The 20047-nt window shown below is 40.8% G+C and overlaps 1 protein-coding gene across 13 annotated transcripts in view; it reads right to left on the reverse strand.

Annotated features, from left to right (window-relative positions):
* Window positions 1-20047, reverse strand: part of DST (dystonin) — a 462719-nt gene that overhangs the window by 294352 nt on the left and 148320 nt on the right. For all 13 annotated transcript variants that reach the window (XM_043542402.1, XM_043542401.1, XM_037894239.2 and 10 more), the window contains one exon: window positions 2336-2397. In XM_043542402.1, coding sequence (XP_043398337.1) covers window positions 2336-2397 — 62 coding nt within the window. The remainder of the gene's footprint in view (window positions 1-2335; window positions 2398-20047) is intronic.

The raw sequence follows: 20047 nt of genomic DNA on the forward strand, positions 1-20047 counted from the left end.
AGTTCAGGTGAACAGAAAATATATAGCCAAAAATTGTATTTATGTATATTAAGCATCTTTTGCTGTAATCACATATGCATACAGTTTGTCACCTGCAGAAGTGTTTGCAAGATCATGGCCTTAGGCCACTGACCTCGCAAAGGCTCTCAATCGGACTAATTGGGTCTGTTTATCCATATCCCTTTGCAGAAGCAGGGCCTGAATCACTTCAAATTTATCTTTCCAAGAGGCAGTTTATAAATCTCCAAGTCATTATTCTTCCCATAAAAGTACTACAACGGTAACAGCTCTGCAAGTGAATGTTCAGCTAAAGAAAGAAAAACTGTTTCCACTATTTCTAGCCTTATTAGCTTAGACTAAAACCTTATTTATTTAAATTTTATGTTTACAAAATCCAGATGTGAGGTCTTAAACTTTAAGGCCCATTTAAAGAGAATGATATAGTAGGATGTATTTAATTACAATTTCTGATAAACATTTGTTTACTAGATATTGTAAATACAAACAGAGATGACTTTAAATTTTGTATTAAAGGACACTCTTGAAGAGACCCCAGATATGAACTCTCTCCTCCCCCACCCCACACACAAAATTAAAACCATATCTTTAAAATGCATCTCTAGTATAGAAAAAGATTAACAGCCTCTGAAACAAGGCAGCAATTATCTAAAATTGTAGGGACAAATGAATGGCAGTTAATCTGAGGATTGCCTTTTTGCTGCCAATGGTTGGCAGTCTGTTACTAATGTATGTTGGGGTTGCCGAGACCCTGGGACAATGGGCACATTTCTTATACATTCACATACACAATAACATCACAAAAGGGGGAGTAGCCACTCTGCAGCACGCTGCCCCTACTCATTAGCTGGCAGAAGTCCCTCTGCAGGGACACATACTCATCTGGTGATTTGTGGGGTTGAGGTGTCAAAGTGAACGGGGAGCTGTGAAGCAGCTGCTAACCGGAGCATGTTTCCTCGGAGTCTAGCACATCTACAAGAGGCCATCCAGCCGCAATATACTGTTGGCATGACCAGCGTTCATGACTTCTATCCCACCCTACTCAGGAAGAGGTAGTGCACAGCTGCAATGGGGAAGCTAATGACAGAACAGCTCCTGAGGGAGTCATGGTGCCAGGAAGGACTTACGGAACAGCTTAGAAGAAAAATCTGCTTTGAAGGAAAGATTGGGTTCCACAGGATTTTGATCAGATTTTATTGTGGACGTCTGGGCTCTACTGAGTTGCCAGGTTGCTCACTTAATGGGAGGTTGTGTGGCTCAGTTTTTTTAGAAGATACAAAAAACAGATCTCGATTAGGATTCAGAGTTTCACGTGTTCAGATTCATCAGCAGGTTTGGTTTCAGTTACATCTTCTAAAAACTCGGGGAGCCCAAGTGAAAAAATGTAAAGGGCATCGATTGCAAAGATTGGTAACACACTTCCAATTCTGTGGCAGAAAGTGTCGAATACTCCACCAGTACCCTCAGTGCAGCCACAGCAAAGAGAGATGACAAAATGATTAAATAAGCCAGAAAAATTTAGACGACATATTTCACAAAATGTGAACATAAGCAAACCTTTGCAATGGTGTTTCAATATTACACTCACTAATTAAACCTTAGTTCTGACAGTTTGCAGACGCATTTTAATTTAATGTGACTCACACATGAATTCAACCTTTGCCATACACTAAAAGCAAAAAAAGTTACATGAAACAACCACACAATCTGTTCCTCCAAAGAAATGTCTGGGCTAGACGGTTGGCAATGAAACAGCGGATTGAATTTAGAGCTAAAGGGCAACACTGTGAAGGTGAACTCACAGCCTTCAACTCTCCGTTGACTAAAAGCTGCACATCTTGCTAAAATGATACGTGCTATCCCTGGGGCTAAGTTCACTGCCATCCACAAGAAAGCTGCTGGAAAAATATTTTAATCTTTAGAAAGCATTTATTTCTAGTGAACAGCACACTGATGCCCCTCGAGTGGTCCGAATTCATAAAGTTCAAGGACACTTCCCTCCTCACAAATTAACCAACTTAGTTCCTTCTCCAAAGAAAACTGAATCATTTTAATTTCATACATTATCACTCAAATAAATCACCCTGCCATCTGAGATTCTCTAGCACTTAGGGCAAATACATTTGCTAGGACCAAAAAAGTAAACAACAGTGATACTTCATTTTCTTTATTACCCCCCAAAACCTCAGAATCTTCCTCTATCAAGTTCTTTATTCCACAGCAACACTGCTGCGGTCTCATTTCAAATGTTTAGTAAAACCCACATTCACCCAAGGTAATATTCCATGTCATTGGTATGACAGAAACATAAACTGACCTTCATGAGGTGTTGATTTATCCATTTTGTGAAGGTTTTCTTTTGTACTTTGTCCCGTTCATCTGGGGAAGGAAAAAGGAAAAAAAGAGTTTTCATTAAAATAACATAGCACTGCAAAAGGTTCCGCATAGCTGATTTTATTAATATTTATAAATAAACACTCCAGTAATGTTAGAACAGAGAAACAATCTTTGAGACAGATACATGAACTAATTTAAGTGGCACTATATATAACAGCAGTGTTTTTGTGTACAAATGTTCTTGCAATATCTCATTTTAATACAAAATATTTGGTTAGGCCAAGTCAAGTTAAAGCTTTTTGTATGCAAAATATCAGGTTTCCTCTACAGTAAAATCAGCATGTCTCCTTCTGTTCTTAGTAATACTATCAGGAAGATCACTCCCCAGAACAAAGTCTTTGGCCTTCCATTCTCAAGGTTCCACTAAAGGGATTGAGGTGCACTTAAGAGCCATGACCACTTGCGGTAGGTCCTGTAAAATCTACTTAATCATTAAACCATTTACCAACAGAAAGACTACTGAGTAGTTATTTGACAGCAAAATACTTTTTGATCGTGGGACCCTCCTGTTCCAATATGCAGGGGTGTGAGGCGCTTTCATTTAAAGGTTGTATAGTCTTGAATTCTTCCATCCCAAAATGCAGGCATGGATTTCACTACACTGGCATGATGCTCCAGCTGCCAGTACTTTCTTAGGTGGGAGCTGTTAGTATTAGCAGATTTCCCCAAAAGACTGAGGCAACAGGACAGAAGCAACAGAATAAAACAGTAAAATTTTATCCCATCTACGGATGGAAAGCATGAACAGGCACTCCGAACGGTCACATTAAAGAATCAGGATCTTTCGTTTTGGGCTACAAAGGAAAAGAGGTATGTGGGTGGTGAGGGGGGTTCCTAAAAAGATAGATAGCAAAAACAAACTGTTCAAATCTCACTTTAATGTTTGCTCCCTTTCACATCACTGATCAGAACAGATTTCCTACATCTAGGCACAAAGAGCAAGATAAGGTTTCCCACCTCAATCACTGACTTTACCGACCAATACAAAATAGAACTAAAATCCAAGCAGAAATCTAATATGAACTGCAGACTCAAACATACTGTGTAATCACTAGACAACATTATTCTGGCCTGAGCAGGCCTGCAAAATGGAGGAGGGTGCCAGGAGCCACTACCTCTTTTTTCAGCCCATGAACAAGGTAAGGACACAGTTGTTACCCTTGTTATAACTTTTGGGCGGTGGCTGCCCTCTTGCAAAAGGTGGGTGAAGCAGTGAAGCTGACTTCTCATGCACCAATCACTGGAGCTGGCCTACCATGGGAGAGCAGGCTGCACAGAAGATATGCTCCAGCTGGACTTTCCCTTAGTGTAAATTGGCTCTACGCCATATCCTACTCAGAGCCTGACATGATCTGATTTTACCTTTGCTAAATCTACACTGACTTCAACTGGCCATAAAACAATATGCAGAGCTGAGTTAATTTTAATTACGTGATCTGAGATTTTTGATCATTGGCTTGATTTTCAAAGGAGCTGGGCACCTTTAGTTCCCATTGACATCAGTGGGATTTGTGGGTGCTCAGCAACTCTGAAAAGAAAGCCACATATTAATAAATAACAAGCATAACCAATGTATACACTGATGATGATCTGTATATTGTGCTTAGAAGGAAATAAAATGTGTATGTACAGCAGGATCTCTCTCTTTTTACCCTGAAATTAATAAACTATAGAACTGAAAAACAAGGAATCAGGTATGTTTAGTTTCACCACAGCTCAGACCTTGACTTGTAAATTATCACCTCAGTTATCTTCTAGTCTAGGGAAAGTGAATCCTGTCTGGAAATTAGGAGACCTGAATTCTACTTCTTACCGATAACGTGATTTTCAGCAAGTCATTTTCCTGTGTGTGCATCAGGGTCAGGTTATACCAGGAATCATAATACTTAGCCACCTTTATAAAGCATTTTGGGATCTTCATGTGAAAGGTGCTATGTACATAGCAAATGTTCTTATTCATTACAGCAAATGCTGCTCATAATGTCTTGCCTAATGAGAGGGCCCACCCAGAAGTTGGGTGTCTTGGCAGTAATCGGGGTGAAGAAATCCTTCTCTACATACCAAAGACTGTAGAGCTGTCCTGCAACCACTAGTCTAGCCTCAGAGCAAATGTATCCTTCACAGCCGTAATGTGAGGTCAATGGCCAATAGATCTGTTCAGGAGTGGATCCGTCAGCCCCATCCACAATCCAACACAGCAGGGGGGGTCCCATGAAGCAGGAGCTTCATGGTAGACAGGAATGCATACCACCTGTGCAAGCTTCAGAGATTCTCTCCCTTGAGCCCCCTGTACAATGGAACTGCCGCTTATTCACTGATTTGGGACCATTCATAGTGTGTTTGAGGATGTGAAGCAGAGAGGCCGATATCAGAGCACGGTTTCTTCCTCAGCCACTTTCATGACCAAGAGGGCTAATGAGAGTCTTTATGATTCTGACAGTCTAAGGCACCAGAACTGACATATAAGCACTTAAGTAACACGTGAAAAACAAAGCATTCCATTTGGACAACAGCAACCCAGAGAATGAAACATTCTGAGTGTTGAAACAGACATTGTTAAATGTAGGTGATTATGGTGGGGATTGAAATGTAATGTGGATATATGGTATATAGGTAAAGTTCATACAAAGCTCTCAAGCTTTCCAGACCCTGATGTGCACGCAAAATGGGCCCCCAAGATGTGTGACGAAAGTAAGGGGCACAACACACAGTATTTGAGGGAAAAACCTTGGCAAATTAATTGGTCTCTTTCCCACATATACAGTTTTTTATAACCTTCATTTAGCGATTCAGCATTCCTGGTGTCAGTAATTTACCATAATAAGCAAGAAGCCCTGGTTTGGTAAATGTAGAGTATAAAAAACTGCATGACTCAGAAATGATACAAAATCAGAAATATTAACAGTTTTAACTATTTTGTTATGGATAGCTATTTAAAATTAACATGAGTTCTCCAGATTACACGATTTAATATTCCAGCTCCCAGGTTAAAGATGTGTCTTTGTTTTGGTTTGCATGAAACAGTTATGACTACAACAAAAGTTTGTATTTTAGGACAATGCTACCATCGCAACAATATGACAAAAAAAAGTACTTTGTTCCTTGTTACAATCTGTACTGCCTGTTAATTTTAAGTCTATTTTAAATATTAAAACATGTAAAAGACTGCTGCCTATAATATATACTCCTTAGGAAACTATTTAATTAAGGGACAATTTTGTGTACCAATGCATTGTCAATTCAGCTATGATGAACAAAAAATGTGGTGTGATAGAAAACTGTCAGCTGTTAAAGACATGAAAAAGATAGAGGCAAACAACTGTAATTTAGCTTTGGTAAAGACCAACCTCTTCAGAAATGCATTTAACCTACCTGATCTCAAAACAAAACATAGCAAACTAGGCATACTGTATGCAATGATTAAAGACTACGACAACTTTAAACACTGTGGTACAAATATAAAATTCAGAAATGAAATTAAACCTGCTGTATGAAAGTCTCTAAAGAGTGATAGCACTTGCTCTCTCATGATTTCTGATAAATTTTGCAGAGTGTAACAGCTCTGCTATGCTACCTAATGCAGGTCTTATAACTTTCCTTTCCAAAGCAAACATAGTACTATAAGTCTGGAAAATGCAAACCATCATATATACTGTACTACTAACCCATACAGCACATTAGTTCCAACAGTTTTGTATTCCATTCCTCCCCATGTTTAAAGAGCTGTCCCATCATTCTTTACAAAAACTTGCAGATAAGTTCCCGAAACTTCACTTTCAAACGTCAAAGGGTTTCTGTATTTTCTTTGCAGGAAAGAGAAGTCTGAGTGACGACTGAGGCTACTCCTGGCAGACGGAAACATAGCAACTCCCCTTTTTTAAACAAACATAACAAACATCCGTCCTGACTGCTGTTAGAGCAGGCAGAATACTAGCCCTATGAATTTCATTCATAAGAAAATGAAATATATTACATTAAATATATTTTTCTTATTTTAACTTTAAATTTGTAATTACAAATGAGAGTTCAGTTTGCAAGCTCTTCAAAGCAGGGGCTGTGTCTTCCTGTACATATGAACAGTACCTAGCCACTTGTGGAATCTACCATAATATAGATAAATAAATAATAATTCATTAAATTAAACTGAGTTTCTACAAATTCACCAGTTCTAGTGGACAGACTTTTCCGTGTCCCCCCAATAACTAGGCATACAGATCCACAGCACCGGATGAGTTTCTATGCCTGAAAGGCTCCTCAGTTTCTCTCTCCACAAATTCCAGGAAAAATTTCTATAGAATGATCCATCCAACATCCACCTTAACTATCCCAAGCTACAATATACTAGCATTTTGCATAGATTTCATATCAGGAGATCTGTAAAAACCACAGATTTTGCAGTTAAGATGCATCTGATCATCAAATCCACTAATCCATGCAGATAAACTCAAAGGGCCAGATCCCTTAGTTTGTTCATAAACAAACTAGGGAAATAGAACCTAGATGGAGCTACAATAAGGAGGGTGCAAAACTGGTTGGAAAAGCATTCTGAGAGAGTAGTTATCAGTGGTTCACAGTCAAGCTGGAAGGGCATATGAAGTGGGGTCCTGCAGGGCTCAGTTCTGGGTCTGGTTCTGTTCAATACCTTCATCAATGATTTAGATAATGGCACAGAGAGTACACTTATAAAGTTTGCAGATGATACCAAACTGGGAAGGGTTGCAAGTGCTTTGGAGGATAGGACTCAAATTCAAAAGGATCTGGACAAACTGGAGAAATGGTCTGAAGTAAACAGGATGAAATTCAATGAGGACAAATGCAAAGTACTCCACTTAGGAAGGAACAATTAGTTGCACACATACAAAATGGGAAATGACTGCCTAGGAAGGCGTACTGCAGAAAGGGATGTGGGGGTCATAGTGGATCACAAGCTAAATATGAGTCAACTGTGTAACACTGTTGCAAAAAAAGTAAACATCATTCTGGGGTGTATTAGCCAGAGTGTTGTAAGCCAGACACAAGAAGTAATTCTTCTGCTCTATTCCGCTCTCATAAGGGTTCAGCTCAAGTATTGTGTCCACTTCTGGGCACCACATTTCAGGAAAGATGTGGACAAACTGGAATAAGTCCAAAGAAGAGCAACAAAAATGATTAAAGGTCTAGAAAACATGATCTATAAAGGAAGATTGAAAAATGTGGGTTTGTTTAGTCTGGAGAAGAGAAGGTTGAGAGGGGACATGATAACAGTTTTCGAGTACATAAAAAATTGTTATGAGGAGGAGGGAGAAAAATTGTTCTCATTAACCTCTGAGGACAGGACAAGAAGCAGTGGGCTTAAATTGCAGCAAGGGCAGTTTAGGTTGGACATTAGGAAAAATATCCTGTCAGGGTGGTTAACCACTGGAATAAATAGCCTAGGGAGGTTGTGGAATCTCCATCATTGGAGATTTTTAAGAGCATGTTAGTCAAATATCTGTCAGAGATGGTCTAGAGAATACTTAGTCCTGTCATGAGTGCAGGGGACTGGACTAGATGACCTCTCGACATTTTTTCCAGTCCTATGATTCTATGACGCTATCCCCAGGTACACCAGTGCAGCTTTCTGCCATCTCTCTGCTCCATTCCAACTGTCACGGGAGCGGCCTAGGACTTAAATAGCCACTGCTGAAAGTTAGAACAACTTCCCAAGAAGCTATCCCACAAGCAAGGATCACCCCCACCTGACACTTCCCAGAATATCCCTGATGCCAGCATAGGGAGAAACAGCTGAGGATTCCGCTATGTGTTAAGACAAGGCAGTAGTGTAAAGGGCTTACCAGAAATCAAGTATCTGACCCTAAATTAATATTCTGTATGAGAAACACGGTGGGAGAGCCGCAGAACTGAACTAATTGGCAAGGCATAAAATATCACAGCACTCTGTACTATTTCCCAGTCACATCCAAGAATGCATCCACAATGAGACCCATAGGGTCTGCTATAGAAAAAGACCAAATTTCCCTCTCAGAGGAAGATTCTGAGTTAATCCAGGAGGTAGCTTTTCTTAAGATATAACATATTCAGCATGCCGGGCCAAGCTTTCTGGCAGGCTGTGATAATTTATCCACCGAGCTTTGAATGACAGGCCAAATAACAAACTGACCCAGAATCTGAGGCAACCTGGACAACAGCTTGAAAGAGTTGGACAGAGGGTTTGTGAACCAGGTCTGATCAGGGTAAATAAGTATGATCAGTCTTAGATTTTCTAGAGACTTTGTAATTAGGAAGTGAGGAGGGCATAGCTAAAAAGTGCCCCTTATCTCTATTTTTCAACACTGACTAAAGACTTTCTCTACCTCTTTCTTCATTCTACTGATGAAGAGAGATTGAAAGTCAGTGTACCCCCACCAGTCACAGAACCCAATCACTTCCGGGACATCTCCTTGCTTCGCTCAACCATTCTGCTGCTGTACGGATTTCTTCTCACCTGTAAGAATGCTCAGATTGAGGACAGGAGCTTCTGCATTCATCCAAGTGATGTAAAGAGTTCTGATTCCCCTTTCTCCCTTATTTGTGTATGACATCACCCATTTTTTCTGCATATACAACCTTAATTTCTAATTACATAGATAGATAGATAGATAGATAGATAGATAGATAGATAGATAGATAGATACACAAAAATATTAAAAGAACATTATTAAAGTTGCAAATTCAAGCACTCAGAAGCGAGGAAATTCCAGAATTAACGTTGCCTGTGCAAGGGGCATAGTACCCCCTGCCTCATTCAGGGCTCTGCTCTGAAGACAGAATTATTAATTTCCGCATAGATTTTTCTAGGGTGCTCATCACTGTAGTATCTGAATGCTTCACAAACATTAATTTATCTTCACAACACTCCTGAGTGGTGAGGAGGTATTGTTACCGTTTTACAGGTAGGGAGCTAAAGTACAAGAGATTACAGTCAAAAGTATCCACTCTTTTGGGGTGCCCAATTTGAGATACCCACCACCTGGTATTTCTGAATATTTCTCATTATTTATCACTTTATACTTTCAAAGCACAGCTCTCATTGACTTCAACAGCAGCTGTGAATGCTCAGCAGTTCTTCAAATCAGACCTCAGAGTATCAACTTGGGCACCAGAAAATGAGTAACACAAAATTAGTGACCACCTGTGAAAAGTTTGGTTTAAGTGATTTGATTAGCATTACTCAGGAACTCCATGGCAGAACCAGGGGTAGAATCCAATTCTCCACAGCAGCATTCAATGGCCTTAACCTTGATGTATCAGAGGATGGCCCTGGTTGGTGCCACCAGACTTGGAGACCTCTTTGACTGCAATCGGAGGGACTAGGTGGACCCTGTTGCGTTTGACCAATGCATGGGGCTGTCTATCCTGCATGTCACCTGTCATGTGCTCCAGGAGGTGAGGGCAGCCTTGCTTCTTACTTCCCTTGCCTTCCATGAGTGAGTCCTGTTGGAGGAGGCTCCTCACCCACCCCTCATCCTTGGAGCTCATAATCTGGCACTTGCCTGAGTTGGCTGAGCGACATCCATCCAGTCTGCCTCCAAAATGACCCTAGAGAGCATCTGTATATTTGTGCTTCATACCATCCACTTCCTCGCCATGGTTCCTTCCCCAACACTAAGTGACAGGACCTCCTGTCACCTAAGGAGGGTGAGGAACCCCTATGGGCTAGTCTGTACTCCATCCTGGTTCCACAACCTGCCAGGGATATTAGTTGGTGGCTCCTCCATGGAGCAGTGAGCATGGGTATGTACCTGGCGTGGTTCATAAACTCCCATGACACCTGTCCATTCTGCAGTGAGAAATAGACCCTGGTACACATCTACATAGGGTGCATCAGATTGCAGCCCCTCTTCCCTTCCTCCGGAACCTCTTACTGAGATTTTGGCTGCACTTCTCCCCCATGTCCTCATTTATGCACACCCTATCCATGGCCCCCAGGAAGTCATGGGACTGCCTCATCAACTTCCTCCTGGTGCTGGCCAAGATGGCCATCCATCATACCAGGAAGAGGAAGCTGGTTGGGACTGATCAGATAAGTTATAGAGAACTGTGGGGCTAGTTCTGGTCCCTTATCTGATCACGTCTCAGTCTCTTTGCCCAGTCAGTCCCTGTTCTTCCCCTGCACACCAACTCCTTGGTCAGATCTGTCTCCCCACGATCCTGCCTCCATTGCCCCCCCGCCCCAATGGTTTCTAGTCCTTGTATCCTGGTCCTGCCAGTCCCCACCATTTCCTCATGACTTCCCAGCCCCAGGCTCTTTGCCCAACCAGTCCCAGCATCACTTTCTCCCCCCACCAACTGCCTTCTTCCTGTCAAACAGTTCCAAGTTTTGCAGGACTGTCCTGCTTTGTCCCACAAAACCCCCATCCTGGTTGAAGTGGCTCCTGTCCTGAAGGCTGGGCTTGGCTCCCCGTTCTGGGCATTGGTTCTCAGTGCCATTTAGGATTGATCCAAGCCCCTGGGTGGAGGGCATGCCAAATCTGAAGGAGTGGCACTGCGACCCTATGCGCCAGTTAAAGTTTGACCAGTTAAAGTTAGGGATATTTATAAGCTACTGAACACAGGGTTTTATGTTGGGAAACCTTAATAGGTGGCACTACTATCCCTGCCTATTATCCCTTGCTGAGTACTCTCAATTCTAGGATGAGTTTTATTATGTACAGTCTTTCTACATGCCTTGTATGTCAACTCCTTGGACTGGAAATTTACTACCTATCTGAAACAGTGATTCAATTGAACTTACCATAGTTATGAAGTACTGGAATCACATTAGTTCCCATCTGCTATTTTAAACTGGACAAACTTGAATCAAATTAAAACTCAAACACACACTGAATGGTAAAGTAAATAAATACATATCTGTGCAATGCAGCTCTGAGATATTATCTGTTATTCTAATCCACATATGGACCAAATCCTGTATATTTTTGCAACAATCAAAATCCATATTGTATACTTGCTCACTAGTAAAATCTGAAATAAACTGGGATTCACACACCTAACAAACTATCAGTGCCCTGGAGATTTTGCGGGAAAAGCTCAAAACTATTTTCTGAAAATAAATTAGGGGCCTGATGTGGTGATCCCTGCACATCCAATGCCCTCATCAAAACTGAAAGAAGCATTGCACATGTAAGGGCTGCAGGACTGTGCCCTATGTAGGTAGGATTAACATTTGCTATACGGAATGAAGTATTTTTAGAGAGAAGTGTTATAGGAAAACACAGAACCACATGACACTTTCAAATTAGTTTCTATCTTTAAAGAAAATAAGCCTCTATAAAATATTCAACAGTCATTCAAAAGTAATAAACAAGTCTATACAAATGCAACGTTTGTCAGGAAAGACTGGATTCTCCTCTGAAGAACATCAGCAGCCAGTTCCTTTTGTTATGTTCCAAAAAACAACACGTAATTATCCAATCTGACAGTCCAGTTTTCTATTCTGTGACGGGTTCTTCGAACACGGGTGTATCCTGTATATATATATACACACACACTATAAACTCTGCTGTTCTTGCAGTACAAGAGGAGGTCTTGGAACTTCAAAATAACATTTTATTTCCTACCACATTTTCCTCTTTCACCTGAGCTGTTTTCCTCCCCCCACCTCCCACTTTATCGAGTTGAAATTCACAAGGTTGTTTGTTTTTTCCTTATGTTCCAACATTGTTAGCACAGCACAGCGTGAAGACTGCACCTCATTACTTCTTTTTTACAAGGACTGAATGGAGGAGAAAGACTTGGATTAACTGGAGAAGGCTGTTGGGAAGAAGGTCTCATTTGCCAAACAGAAAATTAGCAGAATATGGAGTAATGTCTTTGCATCAGAGGCAGACTGGAAGGAATACATTTTGGAAAATGAAGAGGAAAAAATAGGGCAAGGAGGAAGGTGATGGTGTGGATGTGAGGGGCAGAGGCTAAGTGAAGTGTCAGAGATGACAACAAGATGATGAGTTTATGTGATGGGAAGAACTTTAATGTTGAGGGTATGTATATTGATTTTGAAGAGAGATGAGACCTCCAGGAGGAACTATCCGAAAGTCATGGAGAGATGTAGGACTAAACAGAGCCCATGAAGGCAAAGGGGCTGCCTTACTAAGCACAGATGTGCATGCAAAAATGAATGCTAACAACTAGCAGGCAGAATATGAAAATGTACCACCTGATTTAGGTACATTTCTTAATAAAGAAAGGTGATCTAACTCACATTTTAAATTTATATATCAGTTAGATAAACCTCCTCCATTACACTTCTCCTCACTCTTTCTCGATTGCCATTTCTTCCTCTTTTATGTCTAGTTTAAATTCTTTGGGGCAGGGACCTGGCCTTTTTATTTTTCTGCGAAGTGCAACACACACCCGTAGTATTGTGTCAATAACTATACCAGAACACAAATAGAAATGGACCCTTTCAGAGAAAGAAAGAAGTGTCACAAATTGTTTCTCTAAGTAGGCCAGTTGGAAAACAGCCTCAAGCTACTCAAAACGTCTAAAACGGCAGTGAATGTAATGACATAAAGGAAATGTATGCAACATATGAAGACCTCCCATCAAAAACTGGGAAGACTAATGGAATTGTTCTCAAACCAGAAATATACACCCTTTATATATAAATGTTAGGAGAATTTCTTACATTGCAGTCTTGAACCTCTTGACTTCTCTTCTTTTCAAGTACCACAGCCAACAGCTACCACCATAAATGGGGCATATTTGGCAATTGCCAAGATCTGGCATGTACCCTCCCAGAAAAGGCATCTTAGCCATTTATTGTCTCTAAATACTGAAGTATGCATTGATTCTTCATTGCTGGGTTAAAGGGTGGCTCCCAGTGCATTCTTGTGTAGCTAGATGCGCTGCCACATCTCACTGGACTTCATTTTATGTGTAACCATGATCATATACACCCAAAATTGTGTGAGAGGAAGTATCTGAAAATTACTTTTAGAAGAAAATTATTCTCATGAATCTATGTGTCACTTGATAGACTCCTGTCTTTTATTAGTGAATCTAAACAAATTCTACAGCTTTATACTACTGAGTAACACAGTACAGGTACTGGAGATGATTCAACCTTACTGCCTTCCTGGGGTTTGCTTTCATTGTTAGCTTCAAAAGCAACAGAACACAAACCTCCACGCAAGTTTTTCCTGAGTTTGCCTGTTCCTCAGATTGTTCCTTGAAAGATCTTACTGTCCCTCTTCCCTAGTTCCCTCTGAGCCAGAGAAACCATCAAAACTGTATATACTATAGAGTGAAAGCTAACAAACACATGGGGTACATCTACACTGGGATGGGGTCAGCTAACTCGGGCTTACAGGGCTCAGGCTGCAGGGCTAAAAGTTGCAGTGTAGAAGTTCGGGCTCGGGCTGGAGCCCAGACTCTTGGAGCCTCCTCCATCGTGGGGTCCCAGAGCTCGGGCTTCAGCTTGAGCCCAAATGTCTAAACAGCAATTTTACAGACCAGCTGCCTGAGCCCCGCAAGCCCCTGTCAGCTGACCTCAGCCAGCTTTGGGAGTTTAATTGTTGTGTAGATGTACCCATGAGTTCTGGCTCTAGGGATGAGTCTGCAGAAAAGCTCTGCATCTGTATCCTAGAAACTGACACTCTGTTACACTATACTTATGTAAAACTGTATAGTTAACCATCTGTGGTTGAAGAAGAACTTTATTAAGTTAATTAGAAATGACAATTCCTTATTTGTTCCAGGAATTAAAGGTAATGTCATACAGGACCAATTTTGAGCTCATTAAAGTGAATGGCAAAACTCCCATTGACCTCTAAGGGACTTGGATTTGGCCTCTACTACAAAAACCCAATGGATATTTATGATCTACAAAAAATTCTTCAAATAATATATTTCTATAGCCTCTCTGCCATTCATAGATTATTGTGCTATGTTTGCATTCTCTAAATCATATTATTTTTATGAAAGTATATCTAGCTATGACCATTTAAATATTTTAAAAAATCCATATCCCTTTTCCTTAGCATAATGACTGGTTTCATTTGCTGTTAGAAGGTGTATTGAACTGAAAAATGTTAGGGAGAGAGATTTGCTGTAACTTGCAATCCACACAGTAGAACTCCTATACATGATTTTAAAAGCAGCGTAGGGAAAGAAAACCTGGTCTAGAGAAGCTCCAGAACGAAAACATCCAGTCAATGCCTTGGGTACAAGTATGGGACCTGGTAGACATGGGTTTAATTCCTTACTTCGCCACAGACTTCCTGTGTGACCCTGGACAAGTCACTCTCTTTGTGCCTCAGTTCCCCATGTGCAAAACAGGAAAACAATTTGTTGTGAAGATCAATACATTAAAGACTCTGAGGTACTCATATTTTATAAGAATATAAGAGCTGCCATACTTACCACATCATGGTCCATCTGGCCTAATATCCTGTCTCCGACAGTGGCCCATACCAGAACTTCAGGTGGAGTGTACAGAACAGGGTAATTATGGAATGACCCAACTTTGCCTTCCACTCCTGGCTTCGGGTGGTCAAAAGTTATCATGTTGCTCCAACCATGGGGACATGTCCCAGACCATCTTAGCTAATAGCCATTGATGGACCTATCCTCCATGAACTTATCCAATTCTTTTTTGAACCTAGTTATACTTTTGGCCATCACAACATCCCATGGTAATGAGTTCCACAGGTCAGACGTGTATTGTGTGAAAAAGTATGTCCCCTTATTTGTATTAAACCTGCTGTCTATTAATTTCATCAGGTGATCCCTGGTTTTTGGCAATGGGGTGTCATATAAAGTAGCTACAATACCAGAAAACGTAATTTTAAGGGAATGTGTGGGCTGCAAACAAGTTGGACAATTTGAGTTTCCTATTATGTTTTACTTTCATAGATCCCTATTTTGCAGTCCCTCCTTGTATTGGGCCACCGATCAAGTCAATGGGACTGAAGCAGCTGCAAAAGGGGCCCAAAGGTATTATTCTTTCATCACAGTTTTATTTAGTATCTATTTGTCCTCTTGCTTTCTGGAGTGCAATGATTGACTTCAGCAGCTTCCCAGCAGAGCCACTGCAGTAGTGGAATTCTATTGCAGTTTAACTTGCAGAGAGAGAAGATTAATTTATGATCAAAGTTTAAATGTTTTTATTTTGCTATCATAGTATTTAACTTTTCAAAAATGTAATCCTTGGTGGTCCAAAGACTTCAACCCTATTATTAAAAAGGCTTCCTCACCTGGTGGAATACACATATGAAATTAATTGCTTCCACATTTTAACAATATCCTTGCAACAGAAAAAAAAAAAAGCACTGTTTATAAGATGGTGTCCTGAGTTATATAAACCCTCCTGTTCACGGTAGCACGTCTTGTAAAATACTATGTAAAATACAGACTATGGTCTGTATGCAATTTTGTTGCTGAGCTATACAATAAAATATAATGTAACACTTTCATCTATATAACCACAAAATATTTGTTAAATGACTGGATGCGCTTATTAGGATTCAAGCATTTAGTCAATGTAGCAAGTACAAGTCACAAAGACATGCAAGATTAGTCATACATTCCCACCAGCTGTATATACCCTCATTACTCACAGATTAATTCTTAAACAGAGGGCCAGATTCTAGATGTAGATCAGCACAGTTTCACTACATGTACACCAGTTACGCATCTAGCACATTGATTATAATTTAGACCTCCATATTACCCAGACCTGTCCTAAATTACATATTGTAGAGTCTAGCCTACTGTCAGTGCAGACTTACACTTCTGTCTGACATTCACTGGGGATACGTATTTGTATGAACAGAGGAGTGTTTGCATACAATGGAATATTCTTATTATTTTTTCTCTATTGCCCCCACAATGTGCTAGGCACTGTACAATCAAAAGAATACACAGTCCTTCCTCCAAAGAACTTAGGGTGAACTCCCATTGACTTCAGTAGAGCCAGCATTTCACTCTTACTCTCAAAAGACAAAACAAACAGAGGGACAAATTGTAGAGAAAAGAAGTGCAACAAACAAAAAACACAAAGTGACCAATTTACTATTAGGCATTTGATGGGATATAGTGCACTGTATTCCATGTCACAAGTGTGAAAGGTAGAAATAAAACCACAGTTCAGGGACAAGATAAATAGATGCTTTGTGCCCTGAAATCATTCAAGCTCTCCAAAATATTTGCTAATTGCACACCCAGCTCGCCCAAAATGAAACTGCACGTATCTCTATTTATGCATTTTGGACCAAATTCTCACCTACTATGAAAATTATTTGTGGGATCAGGTCCTATGTGCAAATAAATAGGCTTCAATGGGACTACTCGTGGGAATAAAGAGAACAGGATCTGCATTGAGCATGCATAGGTTTACAGTAACTGATCCTTATTATGCACGTAGTGTGAAAAGGGCAAGACCTATAAATTCCAGGGAAAATATTCTACCTGGATCTTCAGTGAACAGAGCTACAACCAATGGGCCTGTCAAGGTTCCTTCCCCACTCTGAACTCTAGGGTACTGATGTGGGGACCTGCATGAAAGACCCCCTAAGCTTATTCTTAACAGCTTAGGTTAAAAACTGCCACCACCAAAGTGTTACACAAAGAACAGGGGAAGTGCCCACTTGGAAATGTCTCCCCCCGCCTCCCAAATACTATACCCCCTTTCCTGGGGAAGGCTTGATAAAAATCCTCACCAATTTGAATAGGTGAACACAGACCCAAACCCTTGGATCTTAAGAACAATGGAAAAAACAATCAGGTTCTTAAAAGAAGAATTTTAATTAAAGAAAAAGTAAAAGAATCACCTCTGTAAGATCAGGATGGTAAATACCTTACAGGGTAATCAGATTCAAAACATAGAGAATCCCTCTAGGCAAAACCTTAAGTTACAAAAAGACACAAAAACAGGAATATACATTCCATTCAGCACAACTTATTTTATCAGCCATTTAAACAAAACAGAATCTAACACATATCTAACTAGATTGCGTACTAACTCTTTACAGGAGTTCTGACCTACATTCCTGCTCTGGTCCCGGCAAAAGCATCACACAGACAGAGAGACCCTTTGTGTCCTCCCCCCCCCCCCCCCCCCGAAAGTATCTTGTCTCCTCATTGCTCATTCTGGTCAGGTGCCAGTGAGGTTATCTTAGCTTCTTAACCCTTTACAGGTGAAAGGGTTTTTCCTCTGGCCAGGAGGGATTTAAAGGTGGTTAGCCTTCCCTTTATATTTAGGGACAGGCCAAATACTGATCTGAATCACATGGGTGCAACTTTGGCATTTCCGTGCTCATACGTGAGAACTCTTGCTGTCGGGCTGTGCAGGGAACTCCTCAGAAAGTTTATATGCATTGGAAGCTGGTCCAAGTCTACCAGCTAGACAGATGCATTTGTGCAAACTGCAATGCTACCGTGCTAGGTAGCAAACTGCCATCTAATCATAAAGTACAGAAATTTCATGTCAGAGGTGTAGTTAAAAAAAAACTAGTCACAGAAAGGTGAGTGGGGGGAGGCCTAAGCCACAGAAAGGTGAGGTGGGTGAGGAAGGGGGGATTGAGAGTAAGAGTGTAGACCAGGGATCGGCAACCTTTGGCACATAGCCCGTCAGGGAAAGCTGCTGGCAGTCCGGGATTGTTTGTTTACCTGCAGCGTCCGCAGGTTTGGCTGATCACAGCTCCCACTGGCCGCAGTTCGCTGTCCCTGGCCAATGGGGGCTGTGGGAAGTGGCGTGGGCCAAGGAACGTGCTGGCCACTGCTTCCCGCAGCCCCCATTGGCCTGGAACAGCGAACCGCGGCCAGTGGGAGCTACAGTTGGCCAAACCTGCAGATGCTTCAGGTAAACAAACCGTCCCAGCCCGCCAGGGGCTTTCCCTGATGGGCCGCGTGCCAAAGGTTGCCAATCCCTGGTGTAGACAAACCCTAACTTTAGAGAACTACAACAACAACATAATTGCTGTATTAGCATAATACTCTGTAAGCAAAATTACTAAAGCTCATAGACTTTAAGGTATCTGTATCTCCTTTTGTTTGGCTCTGACCTTTTTCCTTGGCATAACAGGCCTGACTCTCTGCTCCTTTACACCAGATTCACAACAGTATAACTCCACTGAAGTCAATGGAGTAGCACCACTGTAGTACTGGTGTAAAATCATGGTCCTCAAGCCTGATCTAAAGGAACAAAAAATAGCTATGGACTCAACACTGTTCTCTGATATGGGGGTGCATATTACTGCTTCTTTTGACCTATACCTATAGCCCCTTGTCAAATAACCACACAGGCCAACACTTAAGAGTTGACTAGAAGAAATTTGGGGTAGGTTACTGGAATCTACAAAATCAGTTGACAAGTTGAGGGAATCTCCCCCTGACCATTTTGAAATTCCAGATGATATTTTATGTATTTTTAAAAACTAAACATATTTTAAAAATATTTTATGCAAACAATAAACAAGTGATCCTATTTACCTAAAATTCTCCACTAGAATCACTTGAATTTAAACTACACATAAACAATCAGATAGTGTAATTTATTCGGCCATATTCTGTTCAACCATTCTGGTGCAAACCCAACACACAATAACCGGTAGTCAAGTCAATGGATGCTTTTCAAGTGACTTTGAATCAAGCCCAATATTTCTGGTGTGTTTGTTCATACTCTTTTGCTTTTTCATTCCACTTTGCTTCTTCTCCATGTATTTATTCCTAAAGGATTCCTTCTCTCATCTTTCCTTCTTTCTGAGACACTTTTCTAATTGTGTTTCTTTATTCAGCCTCTTTTTTCTCTTCCTTCTTCATATTGTTCTCTCTCCTTTTACTTCAAATAATGATTTCTGACCTTTTTTCATCCCCTTACATCATGCCATGGCACATTTTTCACATTCTCCTTTATTTACCATACAGAAGGGAACTAAATTCCAAGAAATCAATGGAAAGCTCATGAGAGAAGAAAAATATCTACACAGTAGTATTCCGCACATCAAATGCATAGCCACCTTTTGATCTTCCATGTCTGTGGTGAATTTGTTCATCTCCAAGCATCCTTCAGGCACGGAGGGAGGAGATGGAGAACAGCCATGATCCAATTTGGCACTTTGCCCTCTTAAAAGAGCATAGATTACAGTGTTATTTTCTCAGAGCAACAGCTACCACAGTGAGACACTTATGCCACATGCAGAGTATATCAGTGTGGCAAGTAGGGGCAAGGAAGTGACAGGACTGAAAGAGAAGGGGTCAGGCCATACATCCCTGGTGTGGGCACTGGCTAAATCAGTGGATCCTTGCTCTCCTCCACTCACTGCATCTCTCCCTGATCTGCTGACATTAAAAGAGAGATGATATGGCCCTAAGGCAGCAGTCAATGTAATTCAGATTTACTTATTTTCAAAATATAGTATCAAGATAATTAGGACACAAATCAGACATCCTAGCTGACATTTATCCCACAGATACATATTTTATTATTCCTGCTGCACTAATCTTCATCAACCCACTTCACTCTTTGTTCTTTCAGCTTCATGAACAATCAAAGATTCTGCTGTATAACAAAGAAATGTAAAAATAAATACTAGGACTTTCTCAGTATAAGAGGCAGACAAAGAACACCATACAGCCTGAAATTATCATCAGAACCACATGGATTATAAAGATT

This window comes from Chelonia mydas, chromosome 3 (genome assembly GCF_015237465.2).
Source record: "Chelonia mydas isolate rCheMyd1 chromosome 3, rCheMyd1.pri.v2, whole genome shotgun sequence".
Classification (NCBI taxonomy): Eukaryota; Metazoa; Chordata; order Testudines; family Cheloniidae; genus Chelonia; species Chelonia mydas.